This window comes from Salvelinus fontinalis, chromosome 17 (genome assembly GCF_029448725.1).
Source record: "Salvelinus fontinalis isolate EN_2023a chromosome 17, ASM2944872v1, whole genome shotgun sequence".
Classification (NCBI taxonomy): Eukaryota; Metazoa; Chordata; class Actinopteri; order Salmoniformes; family Salmonidae; genus Salvelinus; species Salvelinus fontinalis.
This window is the reverse complement of record NC_074681.1, coordinates 31,532,019-31,550,195: the sequence shown is the minus strand read 5'-3', so window position 1 is coordinate 31,550,195 and position 18,177 is coordinate 31,532,019. Positions and strand designations below refer to the sequence as shown.

General features: G+C 44.0%; 1 protein-coding gene across 24 annotated transcripts in view; it reads left to right on the top strand.

The window, feature by feature from the left end:
- The window catches only part of LOC129814160 (disco-interacting protein 2 homolog C), a 238,617-nt gene that overhangs the window by 189,693 nt on the left and 30,747 nt on the right, over positions 1 to 18,177 (top strand). For all 24 annotated transcript variants that reach the window (XM_055867022.1, XM_055867018.1, XM_055867034.1 and 21 more), the window contains 6 exons: positions 5,046 to 5,137; positions 9,326 to 9,436; positions 13,781 to 13,904; positions 14,882 to 14,991; positions 17,117 to 17,219; positions 17,761 to 17,825. In XM_055867022.1, the coding sequence (XP_055722997.1) occupies positions 5,046 to 5,137; positions 9,326 to 9,436; positions 13,781 to 13,904; positions 14,882 to 14,991; positions 17,117 to 17,219; positions 17,761 to 17,825 (605 nt within the window). The remainder of the gene's footprint in view (positions 1 to 5,045; positions 5,138 to 9,325; positions 9,437 to 13,780; positions 13,905 to 14,881; positions 14,992 to 17,116; positions 17,220 to 17,760; positions 17,826 to 18,177) is intronic.

Here is an 18,177-nt window from a genome sequence, read left to right as displayed (position 1 = left end):
CTTGGCAATTTCTCAGAACAAGAATAGACTGGCTAGTTTCAGAAGAAAGTTATTTGTTTCTGGCCATTTTGAGCCTGTAATCGAACCCACAAATGCTGATGCTCCAGATACTCAACTAGTCTAGAGAAGGCTAGTTTTATTGCTTCTTTAAAATCAGAACAACAGTTGCCAGCTGTGCTAATAATTGCAAAATGGTTTTCTAATGATCAAATAGCCTTTTAAAATTATAAACTTGATTAGCTAACACAACGTGCCATTGGAACACAGGAGTGATGGTTGCTGATAATGGGCCTCTGTACGCCTATGTAGATATTCCATAAAAAATGAGCCGTTTCCATCTACAATAGTCATTTACAACATTAACAATGTCTACACTGTATTTCTCATCAATTTTGTATTTTAATGGACAAAATGTGCTTTTCTTTCAAAAACAAGGACATTTCTAAGTGACCCCAACCTTTTGAACAGTAGTGTATATGTGTTTATTTTTAGAACACCAGGCCTGCACTGGGAAAAAAAACGTGCTCGTATATCTACATGCCAACAGATCGCAACAATGCCTTATTTGGTAACACTTTACTGTCCTAACCATGTCATATGTCTAATAACCTGTCATAAATTGTTATTTTATGGGTGGTTATGACAGTGTTTTTTTTCCCTGCCAAGAAGTTTCCTTTCATTTGAAAGTTTGTTTCTGAAATCCTTTGTTGTAATGAATTCTTTAAAGTCATATTTTTACACTTTGACACTGTCAAAAAGCATTATGACCATCCTGTGTCACTTTACTTGGACTAAGAAAATACACTATGACACTTTCAAGAAGCATATGACCATTAGAATCATATAAGTCAGATAGACTGGTCACATACAATGCCTTCAGAAAGTATTCATACCCTTTGACTTATTCCACATTTATTGTTACAGCCTAAATTCTAAATGGATTAAATATTTTTTTCTCACACACAATAACCCATAATGACAAAATGAGAATGTTAGACATTTTTGCAAATGTATTTCAAATGAAATATAGAAATATCTGATTTACATAAGTATTCACACCCCTGAGTCAATACTTTGTAGAATCACCTTTGGCAGCGCCTACAGCTGTGAGTCTTTCTGGGTACCTCTGTAATAGCCTTCCACACCTGGATTGTGCACCATTTGCCCCTATTTTTATTTTTTATTCTTCAAGCTCTTTCAAATTGGTTGTTGATCATTGCTAGACAACCATTTTCAGGTCTTGCCATAGATTTTGAAGCAGATTTAAGTAACTCGGCCACTAAGGAATATTCACGGTCTTCTTGGTAAGCAACTCTACTGTAGATTTGGCCTTGTCTTTTAGATTATTGTCCTGCTGAAAGGTGAATTCATCTCCCAGTGTCTGGTGGAGAACAGACTAAACCAGGTTTTCCTGTAGGGTTATGCCTGTGCTTAACTTCATCCCGTTTCTTTTTATCCTGAAAAACGATTATAACCATATCCATAACATGATGCAGCCACCACTATGCTTGAAAATATGGAGAGTGGTACTCAGTGTAATGTATTGGATTTACCCCCAAAATAACACTGTGTTCAGGACCAAAAGTTAATTGCTTTGCCACATTTTTTGCAGTATTACTTTAGTGCCTTGTTGCAAACAGGATGTATGTTTTGGAATATTTGTATTCTGTACAGGCTTCCTGCTTTTCACTCTGTCAACTAGGTTAGTATTGTGGAGTAAATACAATGTTGTTGATCCGTCCTCAGTTTTCTCCTATCAGTCATTTAACTTGATACGCACATTTTTACTCCTGAACGTATGTAGGCTTGCCATAACAAAGGGGTTGAATACATTTCAGATTTTGGTTGTTTTATTCATTTGTAAAAAAAAAAAAAAAAAAAAAACATTCCATTTTGACATGACGTAGGCTAGTGACCCCAAAAAATCTCAATTTTAATCGATTTTATATTCAGTCTAACACAACAAAATGAGAAATTCAAGGTTGGTGAATACTTTCTGAAAGCACTGTACATGCCCTTATGTCAGTCATCAGTCAAAAAGAGGGTGTCTTGTCCTTCCTGCTTCTGCATTCATCTAGTGTTAGGACCATGTTATGACAGCTTATGTCAGTTGACATATGACATGGTTGTTATAATTTATAATGTTATAATGTTATAATGTTGTAAAGTAAAGTTTTACCCCTAATTTATCATAACCATTACAAATAACAGATCATAATTACTAAATTGCCCCATATACAGTAAATTCATTCAAGAAAACAAGTGCCATTTAAGATGCATTTTTTTGAAAGCGTAATATCAACTGGTTCTATTATATTGTGGAACACAGTCTTCAGAAAGGCAGTAACCTCAGCAGTGGTACTTGCTTGAAGAAGCTGATGGCTCTGCAACTGCATAGCCTTGTGTTGTTCATTTAGCAGACAAGACACTCTTATTTCCCGAGCCCTTATCACAGTCGACATACCTATTTTATAGTAAAAAAACAAAAAAAAAACATGTAATATAACAGAATAAAATAGAACCAAATAATTTTTCTACATTTAAAAAAGTTGCCCCTGTGAAGTGATGCACACCTGCCTGGAACAGCTGTTCTCAAAGAGGGATCATTTGAAACGGGGCTCAATATTTTCAGGGTTACAAACCAAAATGTTTTATTTCTCATATATATATCTATATATATATATATATATATATCTATATATATCTATATATATATATATCTATATATATATATATCTATATATATATATATATATATATCTATATATATCTATATATATATATCTATATCTATATATATATGTTCAATTTAGTTTATTCTGCCTGTTCTTTGGAATTTTCTAAATGGATGAATAATTCCACGTTGAACACTGCATGATGAATTACGGCCAGGACATCAGTTTGGTGAGTAGGCCTAGGCTTAATGATTCTGATGAAAATACCATCTTTGTCTTTAGCCAATTGATGTTTTTGCATATTTTCAGTGGGGAACATGTATGTGTGTGGGGGTTATAGCCTAGGCTAACCAATTCTAAATGGCACTAGCCATTTGAAAATTAGCTTAAGCGGAAAATAGACGGGACGCAATTATCTCAAAACTGCCGCATGTTGTTGTTAACTTATATTTTCCTACTTCAATCAACTTGTCAATTTTGAATTTGTGATAAAACTGTTGTCATTTGGCAAGAAATCTAGCTTATGTACCCAATGAGTTAGATCCATTTATTTCGGTAGGCCTAATGGGAGCTTGTGTGTGCGGTCGGAATGCAATTGAGTGAATGAGATACGAAGGGGAAAGGGAATTTAGGGAGAACGGTGTGATGCTTGGCTTGGTTTATTTTTGTTGTGCCCCGCAAATGCACATGTACAAATGGAACACTAGAGGCAAAGTAAATTAACATTGTTTTCAAGACAATTTCACTTGCTCGTTTGGGCAGCCACAAAGCACATTCCACCAAATTGTTTAACATTATTTGAAAAAATGTGATCTCTGATTAGAGATCGAGCTTTGGCGTCCATTCGAGTACTCTATTCATGTCCATCCCTAGTGTGAAGTTGTCATGACCTCCCGGGTGGCGCAGTGGTCTAGGGCACTGCATCGCAGTGCTAGCTGCGCCACCAGAGTCTCTGGGTTCACGCCCAGGCTGGGCTGGGTTCGCGCCCAGGCTCTGTCGCAGCCGGCCGCAACTGGGAGGTCCGTGGGGCGACGCACAATTGGCATAGCGTCGTCCGGGTTAGGGAGGGTTTGGCCGGTAGGGATATCCTTGTCTCAGTATGTAAAAAATTTAATAAAATGTATGCACTCTACTGTAAGTCGCTCTGGATAAAAGTGTCTGCTAAATGACTAAAATGTAATGTAAATGTCATCTGACTCAGCACTTCCCAGGCTGCCAGTTCTGATGTCACCTAGTCCCCATGTCACCACTGAGTCAGTCAGCCCTCAAAGGAAAGCCAGAGTGTCTCAAATGGCACCCCATACCCTATTTTAGTGTACTGCTTTTGACCAGGGCCCATAGGGCTGTGGGGGGGAAATGTGTGCACTATAAAGGGAATAGGGTGCCATTTGAGACGCAAACAGACGGGAACCGTCGCACAGACACTGTCACCATGCAAGTTCAGAAACCTCCAAAGAACACCCTCGGCTTTCTTTTCCTCTCAGCATCGGGAGAATAGTTACAGTAACCAGGAAGATGAGAGCTGGGTTCTAATCATTAGCAAACAAATGGAAGAAAACAGACTGAAACAGGGAGAGACCATCTGAACTTTTTCCATTACACATCGGATTAAAACATTTTGCTATGGTGTGCTGTAATGACTACAACACCGGCAAGTTGTTTGCTTTCTCATTAATACTAGTACAAATGCTTTTTCTTTTCAAATGTTTCTTCCCCCCACTTGAAGCTCAATCCCCCTGGGTCCCTCCACTCCCTCCCGCCCTCCCTCTATCGCTCCTGCCCTAATTCATTCATTCTGATGGAAATCATAAGACTCGTTTGGAGTACAGAACAACACACCATTACAGGAGATTGATCATGCATAATATCTGCCTCTGCCATGTTGAATTGACTGCCATCAGTCACCTAACACAACACTCACAGCAATGCTGAATGGAGCATTCTACTTTTCCAACTCAACACCTATCCCAGAAACATTTCAGTTGCCTGAAGACTAAAGACCTTTCCTCAGTTGTGAGGAATGTTAAATATTTGGCTTAAAATTAAGTTTATTTCATCATCCAAAAAGGGAGGTTCATGTTACCTTCATATCCTGGAATATGCTAAAACACTATTACCCACTAACCAGAGATTCCTAAAATGAGATCAAATAAGAGATTGTATGGTCCATTTATTGTACTTTTCAAACATGACCTACTCAAGCAGCCTACATGTTATTGTTTCCCATGCTGCTCTTTGATGTGCTCTCTGTTTCCTCTTCCTCTTGAGGTGGTTTGGAGTGAGTCTATTACAAACATGCTGCCATCTTTGTCCTGGATCCATAGCCTCTGAAACAGATCGATAACCAGTGTTTATTTTGATTGGTCCTAGGAAAACTCTGGACGCGGAGTATTAAGGTGGCCTATAACATCCTCCACAAGCTGGGGAGCAAGCAGGAACCCATGCTCAGACCTGGAGACCGGGTGAGTGAAAGGGGGGAGGAAAGGAGGGAGTGAATGTGTGTAGGATGGAGGGGTGAATGTGGAGGTATGGGTGAAGGGTGAGGGAGAAGGGGTGAAGAGGCCTGTGTGTGAGCTCCAGCCCCTGTGTCTACATTCAGAGAGAAGGGCTTACAGAGCATCAAGCAGCATCATGTCCACCCCAGTGTCCAAGATAAGCACCAGCCACCAGCAGCATACCACCCTGCATACCACTGCTGGCTTGCTTCTGAAGCTAAGCAGGGTTGGTCCTGGTCAGTCCCTGGATGGGAGACCAGATGCTGCTGGAAGTGGTGTTGGAGGGCCAGTAGGAGGCACTCTTTCCTCTGGTCTAAAAAATATCCCAATGCCCCAGGGCAGTGATTGGGGACACTGCCCTGTGTAGGGTGCCGTCTTTCGGATGGGACGTTAAACGGGTGTCCTGACTCTCTGAGGTCATTAAAGATCCCATGGCACTTATCGTAAGAGTAGGGGTGTTAACCCCGGTGTCCTGGCTAAATTCCCAATCTGGCCCTCAAACCATCATGGTCACCTAATAATCCCCAGTTTACAATTGGCTCATTCATCCCCCTCTCCCCTGTAACTATTCATTTGCAGTCGTTGCGTGTTCTCAGTCAACTTACCTGGTAAAATAACGGTAAAAAATGTAAAATTAAATTAAAATTAAAATAAAAAAAAACAGGCTTAATCTCCTGTGTTCAGGCTCAGGACACTGCCTGGTGTGTATTACTGCAGCCCTTCTGGGATTTGGTACTTCTCTGGCTACTTATGTTACCCAAAATGAATGTTATTTCACGTGACGTACAGTATCTGAGTTACTGTATGCTCTCCCTTTAGATCTTCTGTGCTACTGCTCTCTGTGCTACTGCTCTCTGTCTCTGTGCACTACTGCTCTCTGTGTTTCTGTGCGCTACTGCTCTCTGTGTCTCTGTGCGCTACTGCTCTCTGTGTCTCTGTGCGCTACTGCTCTCTGTGTCTCTGTGCGCTACTGCTCTCTGTGTCTCTGTGCGCAACTGCTCTCTGTGCGCAACTGCTCTCTGTGCGCAACTGCTCTCTGTGCGCAACTGCTCTCTGTGCGCTACTGCTCTCTGTGCGCTACTGCTCTCTGTGCGCTACTGCTCTCTGTGCGCTACTGCTCTCTGTGCGCTACTGCTCTCTGTGGGCTACTGCGCTCTCTGTGGGCTACTGCGCTCTCTGTGGGCTACTGCGCTCTCTGTGGGCTACTGCGCTCTCTGTGGGCTACTGCGCTCTCTGTGGGCTACTGCGCTCTCTGTGGGCTACTGCGCTCTCTGTGGGCTACTGCGCTCTCTGTGGGCTACTGCGCTCTCTGTGGGCTACTGCGCTCTCTGTGGGCTACTGCGCTCTCTGTGGGCTACTGCGCTCTCTGTGGGCTACTGCGCTCTCTGTGGGCTACTGCGCTCTCTGTGGGCTACTGCGCTCTCTGTGGGCTACTGCGCTCTCTGTGGGCTACTGCGCTCTCTGTGCGCTCTCTGTGGGCTACTGCGCTCTCTGTGGGCTACTGCGCTCTCTGTGGGCTACTGCGCTCTCTGTGCGCTCTCTGTGGGCTACTGCGCTCTCTGTGGGCTACTGCGCTCTCTGTGCGCTCTCTGTGCGCTACTGTGCTCTCTGTGCGCTCTCTGTGCGCTACTGCGCTCTCTGTGCGCTCTCTGTGCGCTACTGCGCTCTCTGTGCGCTCTCTGTGCGCTACTGCGCTCTCTGTGCGCTCTCTGTGCGCTACTGCTGCAGTCCTTTCTTCTTCAATGAAAGTGATTTACCACTTATGGTATCCATTTACACAACATGTCACCAGCTTTGAATTACAAGTAAGGATTGTAATGAAGATCCACACTGTCCCACTCTTTTTTTCCCCCTGCTATTTGATATACTGGTACTTGTGCATTACTAAAAGGCAACTGTTACCTATTGGCCGCGTCCCAAAATGGCACCCCATTCCCTGCATAGTGCACTATATAGGGAATAGGGTGCCATTTGGGACGCCACCATTGACTCAAGTCTCCTCAGCATCCATCCTATTTTGAGGATGTTGCTTTGTTTCTTTCATCTAGGTTTGTTCCCCTTCGTTTGCTGGGTAGGAAACTGAGTCAATGTTTGCATCCCAAGCGGCACCCCAGTTCCTTTTAAGTGCCCTACTGTAGACCAGAGCCCTATGGCCGTATGCTCAAAAGAAGTGCACCATAAAAGGAATAGGATTCCATTTGGGATGAAAGCTGGTGCTATGAGTGTGTTTCCTCGTTAACTAGAGAGGAACGGTTAATTACTGTACAGAAAGTTTATTCTCCCACCCCCTCCCTGTAAATTATAAAGTAGCATTGATTATACTTTTCATAAAAATAGTTTATTGAAGCCCATAAGTCCCACTAGAGCTGCTTGGAGGTTTAGCAGAATGGGATGAGTCACAGCTGACAACACAGAAATGGAAGAAAAACTGCATTTTGCAGGGTGACATTGAAAAGCTCTGCAAAAAAGATTTAACAGCACCCAGAAATGATTTACTCTCCTTTTGCACATAAGGCCATAGGGCTCCGGTCAAAAGTAGTGCTCTGTATAGGGAATATGGTTTGCGGCATTTGAGACTCAGATAATGTAGAGGACATGCAGTAAGGTAATGCTGTGTTCCATCGTGGCAGGTGCACTCTGTTTGACCCCCAGATGCTGTCTAATCAGAGCTACAGTATATTATGGCTCTCTGTCCAACATGGGAGCCATTAACAGCACTTAGTGTTAAGTTTACTGTTATCTCACACACACACTGTTATCACCCTTGCTCCCAGGCCGGAATGCAACCTGGTGCACATCTGATCCAACATGCACTAGCACCAGATACACGTTCCAATGACGCCACCATTGAAGTTAAAGCACCAAGTACACACTATCCACTGTCTCCAGACAGAAAGTCTATTGAACAGGATATTTGTATATGACACCTAGGATATTTGTTATTTATTTTTAGTCAACCCTTATTTTACCAGGCAGGTCAATTTAAGAACAAAATGTTATTTTGAATGATGGCATGACTTCCTGGATCTAGGAAGTTGCCCTTTTTTGTGTTGAGAAGCATTGTGATTGTGATGTGATCTGTTCTGCTCTCCTCCTGTGTTGGGGCCTGCTGGAGAGGAGAGAGCTGCATTAGGCAGATGAAAGTGTCTAGGGGAGATGGCAGTAGCTTTTATCAGAGAGGGAGAGAATTTCTTCTCACTTTTGTTTGTTTATTTCACTTGCTTTGGCAATGTAAACATATGTTTCCCATGCCAATAAAGCCACTTTGAATTTGAGAGGGAGAGAGCAAGAGCCCAGATGCTCAGTGAGAGTTCACAATTCCACTGTTCTGATAAGGCTGCCTGCCTGCCTCGCTGCTGAAGCTCAATCAGCCCCTTTTGTAGACACAGCTAGCGTCCCAAATGGCACCCTATTCCCTTTATAGTGCACTACTTTTGACCAGAGCCCTATGTAGGAAATAGGGTGCCATTTGGGACAGAACCTAATTTTGTTGCTCCAGTGTTGAGGAGAAATGAGGCCCCCCTGTGTGAACACGGTTTAGACATCGCTGATCATCTGTCAATGGGTGGAAAACTCCCTCAACAGACTGACTGACTCCGGGCTCATGGGATGATAACGTTAGCAGCATGCTTTCATATCTTGCTTGGCACGTAGTCATATTTTAGGAGATGTTGAGTTTGGGCTCTATTTGGGGGCTTGTTGTCATGACTACACTGACCTAAGACTTAGTCATGCTCTCCTCCGTTTACAATAAGCGATGAGATTTCAGACATATAGATTTTCTGCGGCAACTTAACCAATGAAGGCACATTTATAGATCTTAGATTATCAGAGCGTATCAAGTGTTTCCACTTTCTATTCAAATCTCCTTTCAAGTTGGAAAACTGACCATTTTGTTGTTTTCATCTCTTAGGATGTCATAATTTGGAGATCGTCTGTATTTGGGGCTTTCCGACATCACAACACTGGCCTAAACCATTATCTGTTCAATTATCAGAGCTTATGGGTTATTTTCCACTTTTTCCACAAATCAGAATACGTTTACAGGATATCTATTGGTAATCAATCATTTGTATAAGGGTGGGTTAGTGCCCATTTACTATTATATAATTAGCATTTCACTCTGTCTAACCTTTGTGATTTATCTGTCCACAGGTGGCTCTGGTCTTTCCCAACAACGACCCGGCTGCCTTCATGGTTGCCTTTTATGGCTGCCTCCTTGCGGAAGTTGTCCCTGTGCCAATCGAAGTGCCACTTACGAGAAAAGTAAGGACACACACACACACACACACACACACACACACACACACACACACACACACACACTGGTGTACGTGTGTGTCCTCCTGCGTCATTGAGGCCAGCAGCATGAAAGGAAAGACAGGTGGAGTCCCCCTTTTTTTTAGTACAAAATTTGTGTCCCAAATGGCTCCCTATGATGTAGTGCACTTCTTTCTACCAGGGCCCATGCAGCTCTGGTGAAAAGTAGTGCACTAAATAGAGAATAGGGTGCAATTTGGGACTCAGAAATAACAAGAGGAAAAGTGAATGAGAGGTGAAGCAATGTTTGCATTTGGACCAAAGAGGTCGTGCAGTCATAGGACTCATTCTCTTCATAAGTGTTGACAGTAGGCCGTCAACTGTCATGATGTCACATAGAGAAAAGAGCAGAGGTACCATAGCCTTGTAAACTTTGCCCTTTGCAGTCAGTGCTACGTGTGTAGCTACACTATATAGACAAAAGTATGTGGACACCCCTTCAAATTTGTGCATTCGGCTATTTCAGCCACACTAGTTGCCAACAGTTGTTTAATATAGAGCACACAGCCATGCAATCTCCATAAACAAACATTGGCAGTAGAATGGCCTTGCTGAAGAGCTCAGTGATTTTAAACGTGGCACCGTCATAGGATGCCACCTTTCCAACAAGTCAGTTCGTCAAATCTCTGCCCTGCTAGATCTTCCCCGGTCAACTGCAAGTGCTGTTATTGTGAAGTGGAAATGTCTAGGATCAACAACGGCTCAGCCGCAAAGTGGTAGACCACACAAGCTCACAGAACGGGAAAGCCGTGTGCTGAAGCTCATAGTGCATAAAAATCATGTCCTCGGTTGTAACACTCACTACCGAGTTCCAAACTGCCTCTAGAAGCAACGTCAGCACAAAACAATGCCCCGTGCACAAAGCACTTGACTGGCCTGCACAGAACCCTGATCTCAACCCCAGCGAACACCATTGGAGTTGATCCGAGGACCTTCAAAAGGTGGGTGGCGGGCCGGCTGTTGCCGATCCATGTACTAAAGGAGATCAGTCCGGTCTTTTTGTCTGGTGAGTCAGTAGAGTTGGTCATCAAAAAGAAAGTAGGACCACTCTTCATATAGTTAATTAAAATGCCTTTATTTGTATGGCGTGTTCATTGGAAACAAAGTTTTAAACTCGCGTTTCAGCTGCATGGCCTTTGTCAGGGAGTACAAAGATTATGATAATACAATGTCCTCTTCGAAACGGCTTTTCCCAATCAACCCTAATTTGAAGAGGGAGTGGTTACAGAATTCATTGGACACCGCCGAGTAAGCAATACTTTACACATTAAAGTGAAATACTGCAGACATGCCATCAAATGCATCTCAAGGCTAGAAGCATCAGAGCCCCTAGAAAGGTAGTTTTAACCTTGAATATGACAGGGCAAAGGGCTAAGAATAGGAGAGCCATCTGTTCACTAGATCACAGCAAACCACAACAGTCTAAACCTAGCTGAGGGCAACAGAGCAATAGTAGAGTTGGTGGTCAGTGGACAATAGCTGTTGCCTAGCAGTGTGTAGAACCAGGAGACTAGGAGGATTGTTTTGCGAGTGAACAGGTCTGTCTTGTAAAAGAGAGATTTTATCTCAATGAGAATAAAACATGTCAATTAAGCTTAAATAAAAATACAAAAGTGTAGGCTCCTGGATGTAGGGGGTATGTTCTTCTCTTATGAGGCTGCTCACGTCCTAGTGTGACTCAGCCTGCCTCGGCTGCTTTCACCAGATCTGGCTCTGTAGTTCAGTCAGAGGATCAAAGCTTTTAATCGTGGCCATAGAGAGGTCTGGTGGAGGACATCCAAAGAGAGAGCAGTCAGTGGCCTGTTGATGTGTGCTACAGTGCAAGAGAACAGAGTTTGTCCCAAATGGCACCGTATTCTCTATAGTGCACTAATTTTGACCAGGGCCCATGGGGCCAGTCAGACAGAGGAACATGCAGGGGAAAGGGATTTGGGAGCGTTTGGTTCTCTCTCTGGAGGAGGCGCGTTCCAAAGGGTCACCCTATTCCCTATGTAGTGCATTACTTTTGACCAGGGCCCATAGGAATCGGGTGTGTTTTGGATGCATACAGGTTTTTATTCATAAATGAGGATTATGACTAGGACTAAAGATATGTAACCGCTGTGTGATCAGAGGGAGTAACTTGGCTTATTAACACTTTTGTGTGACTAAAGTCCTGTCCAGGGGGTGTACTTGTACGTCAAAGCTGCCTCCCGCTACAGAAACAGAGACAGGCTCGAGCCCTATGGGCCATTCTGGCTCGGAAAGCCTCACTTTCCTTGCTTACAGTTGTCATGGTGTAATATCTCTGGGGAGTGCCATAGAGAAACCAGACGGCCATTATGGCTCTTCAGCATCTGGATCCAATTGGCATTATTAAACAAGACTTTGTAGTTTCACTCTCTGTGGGGGAACCTCGCTGATATTGTACTCATATACTGTAGTCATCACACTCAAGCCGGGACCATTCAGCTGTTTCTCAAACCATTTTATTATGTTATGCTACAATAATAATGGAAAATGTGGCAAGCAATTAATTTTGTCGATTTACAGGAACATTTGTAATGGGAGCGTGGGTTGAACATTGACGGTCTTATTCTTCTTGATATTATAGTATGTAGGGAACGGAGAAAGCCGAGATCTGATTTTGGTGACACATTAGCTTGTAGCTCCAACGGGTCGTCCTGGACCGTCGGGTTTGTGAGGAGACCTCTTCAAAATGAGTTCAGACGACTGACGTAAAGCTTGTCGTCTTCGTGAGAGTCATCATTCGATGGTGGTTTAGTTTGTAGCTCAACCGCTTCGGGTTTTACAGACGGTTTTGTGGTGATTTTCTTGTCGGCCTCCCGAGTTCATTCCTGGGCTGTGTCCCATAGGGCGGCGCACAATTGTCCCAGCGTCGTCTGGGTTAGGGGAGGGTTTGGCCGGTGGGGCTGTACTTGGCTCATCGCGCTCTAGCAACTCCTTGTGGCGGGCCGGGTGCCTGCAGGCTGACCCCTGTCGCCAGTTGAACGGTGTTTCCTCTGACACATTGGTGCGGCTGGCTTCTGGGTGGGCAGGTGTTGAGCAGCGTGATTTGGCGGGTCATGTTTCGGAGGACTCATGATAGCGATGAGACAAGATCGAAAAACGGGGTAAAATATTTTTTTTTTTAAATAATATTGCTATTACAAGCCCTATGTTATGGAATAGGCGCAAGCTTTATATCGATAGAAATTGAGCTGCAGCCAGGACAAAAAACGGTATGTCTGTAGCATAAACACGAGGACCTATCAAACTGACCGTGTGACGCTAGGGAGTGTTTTCCCCCCTACCACCTCTCACACCTCTGCCTTTTTCCCCATCTTGCTTACTCACACATCCCTCTTTCTTTCTGCTCTTTCTCTCCCTCTGTTTCTCTCCCTCTGCTTTCTGTCTGTTGTCTCTATCTATCTCCTTGTCTGTCTCTCTTCATCCCAGCTCAATTAACTATTTCGCTGACTCAGGTTCAGCTGATGCAGCCAGTCCAGAAGACAGGCAGGCAGGCAGGAAGAAAGGCAGGCAGGCAGACAGGAAGAAAGGGGCAGAAAGAACGAGAGGCAGAAAGAACGAGGCAGGCACGAAGAACGAGAGGCAGGAAGAACGAGGCAGGCAGGCAGGAAGAGAGGCAGCGAGGCGGGTAGCGAGGCAGGCGGGCGGGAAGAGGCAGCTAGGCGGGTAGCGAGGCAGGCAGGCTGGCGGGCGGAAAGAGAGGCAGGCAGGCTGGCGGGTGGAAAGAGAGGCAGGCTGGTGGGCGGGAAGAGAGGCAGGGCTGTGAGCCCAGTTTATTAGAGAGACGGAGAGAGCAGCTGTGATGGAGAGAGTGGCTGTATACTGTAGTGTAGGAATAGGAAACCCCCAAGCTGCAGAGCAGAACAGGCTGTGATGTCAGAGCTGCAGGGCCTGCTTCTATTAGTGTTGCTATTTACTCCATATGAGCCTGTGTGGGTTTATTCCTCCACCCACACAATGTCTGAGAGCGAGACTGAGAGCAGGCTACACATGACCATGCAGTATGTGAGCAGTGGGATAATATCACTGTTTTTCTAACCTAAATATACACTCTTGATAGTCGTAACACACCAGAGCAAAGACTGGGGGTTTCACAGTATACCATATGATGTTTGTACAGTACTATATTTTGCATTATGATAATTCATGGATGTATGAATACACTGAACATAAACACATGCTCCATGTACAATAAGGGAAAAAAAAGCAATGCTTCCTCCTTTGCCTCTCTCCTCTTCTGTCTCTCTCTCGCGCTTTCTCTCTCCTCTCTTCCCTCTCCAGGATGCAGGGAGCCAGCAGATAGGCTTTCTGCTGGGAAGCTGTGGAGTGACGGTTGCCTTGACAAGCGACGCCTGCCATAAAGGCCTTCCTAAGAGTCCCACGGGGGAAATTCCACAGTTCAAAGGTAAGTGACCGTGTCAATGTGTGTAGCACATCACCGCATGATGTGCCCCTGTCATATGCTGTCATACGTGAGATGGTCTGATGGGTTTTCATGAGATGCTACAGCCATGGTAGCATATGGTTTGTCTGTTCACCATCACAGCCCCATTGACGTCAATGGGGATACCGAATTCTAGGAATGATATTTCTATGGTTACAGCAGAATGAGGTTCTGTAGTACCAGCATGGATTGAAATTAAACACTGATATCGAACCGGTTTTGAGTTTCACCCGGGCTCCAGTGATTTTATTGCTCCCCTCTGAAACAAATGGAGAGACTTATTGGAATGGAAGGACAGGCAGGCAGGCAGCAGAGTAATGGGATTGAATAAGAGGGGAGGTTTGCTGTAGTAGACAGAAGATCCTGCATATAGAATGGCCCACTGCGTGGAGAACAGAGCAGTTAGACCGGGAGAGAGATGGATGAGGGAGAGAGAAAAAGAGAGGGGGGAACAGAGAGAGGAATATAGGGTGGTGAGATGAGAAGGAAGGCTGGAGGGAGCATAGAGAGCGAGACCGAGAGGGCTCAGTGTGATTAATGCCTTGTGCCTGCTCTTCAGTAATGGCTGTATAAATAGCAACATGACGCCAGACAGTGGATTTAAAGCTATTCTTTTAGCATAGATTGAGAACCTGAGTCAGGGCTGAGTAGAGGGCTAGCTGTGGAATCCCCAAAGTACTGGGGCCAGACCTAGGCTGCATCCCAAATGGCTCCCTATGGGCCCTGGTCGAAAGTAGTGCCCCCTGTAGGGAATAGGGTGTCATTTGGAACGCAGGCCCAGCCTCATTAGGGATGAGTGGTCATTGATCGCATCAGGATAATCACATCACGTTAAATGGCAGATTCTGACAGGCTCTCTAATGCCTCGACTTCCTTTACGGTGGTCTTTACTTTTCTCTTGAATTATTCTGTCTCTCTTTCTCTCTATCTCCATCCAGGCTGGCCAAAGCTGCTGTGGTTTGTGACTGAATCCAAGCACTTATCCAAACCCCCCAGAGACTGGTTCCCCCATATCAAGGATGCGAATAACGAGACAGCCTATATTGAGGTGACCCACAGCTTTATGTCTTTGAGTGCTTGTGCCTTGTGTAATAATGTAAATGAATTTCAAGATGTTCCGAACATGTGCCAGGTCATGTCAGAAGACTTTATAGTTAAAGTTCACCACCACAATAATATTTGTATATTTTGCCTTTTACTCCCATTGATTTAGACCGCATATTCTCCTGGGTCTGTTAAATAAGTGTCTCACTCTTGACAGTCAGAGAAGGATTGGATAGACTGCGGTCTCCATTGATTTGATGAATCATTCATGAAGACGGCAGGTGTTGCTGTTATTACGTTAACTACAGCTACAGTAGATCTCCAACGTCCTACAGATCCTAGTCAACATCCATTCCTGCTACGCTATGCTGTGTGCACAGCTCTCATAGGGAATTCAAGACCAACTGCAAATGGCACTTGTTTGGTGTGATCATTTCAGGCCTTCTAATTGCTGATCAATATGCTTCATGGGGTTTGATTACAAGTGTCTTTCTGGGGATTGGATATTCCGTTGCTGCTTCTGTATGAGAGACCAAGTGTGTTTCCCAAATGACACCCTATTCAGTGCACTATTTTTGACCAGGTTCCTGGTCAAAAGTAGTGTACTATAAATGGAATAGGGTGCTATTTGGGATGTGGCCCAAGACCAGTCAATCCAGTAATCTAATGTGATTTGTCTTAATTTACTTTTTTTTTATGCAGCGAGGAGGTAATTCAACCGGAGGCGTAGATATTCTATGCTCATTGTGAAGTGATTGAAAAGATCATAATGAAATAAGAGGGAAGAAAATTATTGGAAATGTCGTCAGGTCAGACGGCAGAGAGAAAGAAGTGTGTCCCAAATGACACCCTATTCCCCATGTAGTGCACTACTTTTGACCAGGTTCTGTAAAATAGGGTGCCGTGTGGAACAGGTCCATTTTGTTTGTTCCAGTGGAGACAGAATCCAAAATGGCGGTAGTGAATAGTGACCTTTTTTTGTACTTTTGGCTCATGCATGGTACATTCCTACTCAGTCCTCACATTTTTCTAGTACGCTCTTCATTCAGCAATGGCTTAGAAGCCTTGTCACATCTACAAAGGAAAATATCTCCAGAAATATTTTGCTCTAGTTCTAATCTTTTAGACAAATGGTTGTTTTCGTAGTCGTGCATCGCTAGCTAGACATATGGCTGAGCAGATATCTGGAGGTGCTATGCATCACTCCTCTCAACGTAATACTACCTCAGATAGTCTGTAAGATATATAGAGCATGATAGATTCTGTTTTAATGACTTCGCCTAATGACTGACTAACTTTTCATATTTTTGTTCCATCTCCCTGTCTCTTAGTGCAGATAAAAATCAATGGTGTAATCCATCTAAATGTTGAGAGCTGTTCTCCCCATTTTAGTTTGGTTGAGATCAAATATACGATGAATAATGAATGTCTGATTCATGCCTGAGTTTTGGTCTCCGTTCCAAATGGCACCCCATTCCCTATATAGTGCACTACTTTTGACCAAGGCCCATCAGCCCTCAGATATGAGAACGGTCTCGGTGCTCAGTCAGGGGATGATACAGACAGCAGTCTGTATAGTGTTTATGTTGTGTTGTCTTCTCCCATTGATCCAGGCTAGCGCTGTGGTCGTTCATCAGACTGACTGGAGAAGACTGGCCGAGACAGCATCAAGGCTTTATTAGAGGAAAGATTGTCGTGCCCTTCCTAGATCTACTACTATGTGTGTCTACTATAGGACTGGGAAAGGTCTGGTCTGCAAGACGGGACGTTACCGCACGATTGTTATAGACAGAATGAGTTTCTCAGCATAAATTAGCACTTACTGTACACCTGGAGGTGTGTAAAAAGTAGTGATAACAAATAATATGCCAAGTAGCATTATGGATATTGTCAATACTAGTGACTGATAATGAATCAGATATTTAACAGTAGTGTGTCTTTGTCAGCTTTGAAATGGACAGTGGGTTGTCGGTACAGTAAGAAGCAGGTGCCATCTAACAACATGATTGTACAGTAGGTTGATATGATGGGCTGATTTGTGATTGTGACAGAAATGTGATGCACAACATTCTGACTCCTCTCTTTCTCTCTCGCTCTCCTTCTCTCTCTCTCTTTCGTCTTCACTACAGTATAAGACGTGTAAAGATGGCAGTGTGCTGGGAGTGACGGTGATGAGGATGGCTCTGCTGACTCACTGTCAGGCCCTCACCCAGTCCTGTGGATACACAGAAGGTGGGTCTATGCAGCCCTTTCCTATAAGACATTCTACAGAAGTCATAATACTTAGACTCTCGAAGTATCCTTTTTTTCAATTCTCCATCCTACAGGAGACGTGCATTAGAGAGAATTTTTCATTACAATTGGTTTCTCTTTCTCCTTTTATCTCTCCCTCTTTCGCTTGTCTGGGTATTGTGCTTTTCACAGTCATTGTTCTAAACCCCGTATCTCACAGTAATCTTGTATTGTGTACATCTAATCTAATGTGTCATGTTTCATGGTTACTGTTTGATGCCACTGTTGGATTAAACTCTCTTGTTCTCTGTGTTATGTCTCTTTCTCTTTCTCTCTCTCTCTCTCTCTCTCTTTCTCTCTCTTTCTCTCTCTTTCTCTCTCTTTCTCTCTCTCTCTCTCTTTCTCTCTCTCTCTCTCTCTCTTTCTCTCTCTTTCTCTCTCTTTCTCTCGCTGTCTCTCTCTCTCTCTCTCTCGCTGTCTCTCTCTCTCTCTCTCTCGCTGTCTCTCTCTCTCTCTCTCTCTCTCGCTGTCTCTCCTGCAGCTGAGACCATAGTGAATGTATTAGACTTTAAGAAGGACGTGGGGCTGTGGCATGGCATTCTCACTGTGAGGACCAACCAGCTGGGCTTTCAATGGGGTTCACACAGAAACACACACACACACACATCTGCCCGGGGCTTAGAGGACTTGTTAAAGATCATTATATTCTCACTATGTTTTCTCTGAACACTGTCTTGGAATGGGAATTATATTATCAGAGAGGCTTTTTACCACTGTTGCTAAATTAGTTCTCCCAAATCCAATTAAAAGGAATAGTGAATATATTCTAATGTGTAGCCACAGGGAGTTTTGTCTCCATTGTGTAAGTCCAATACTAAGGTTGAGCCCCAGATGGGACTCTATTTCCTATAGAGTGCCCTACTTTTGACGAGGGTCCATCGGGCTCTGGTCAAAAGTG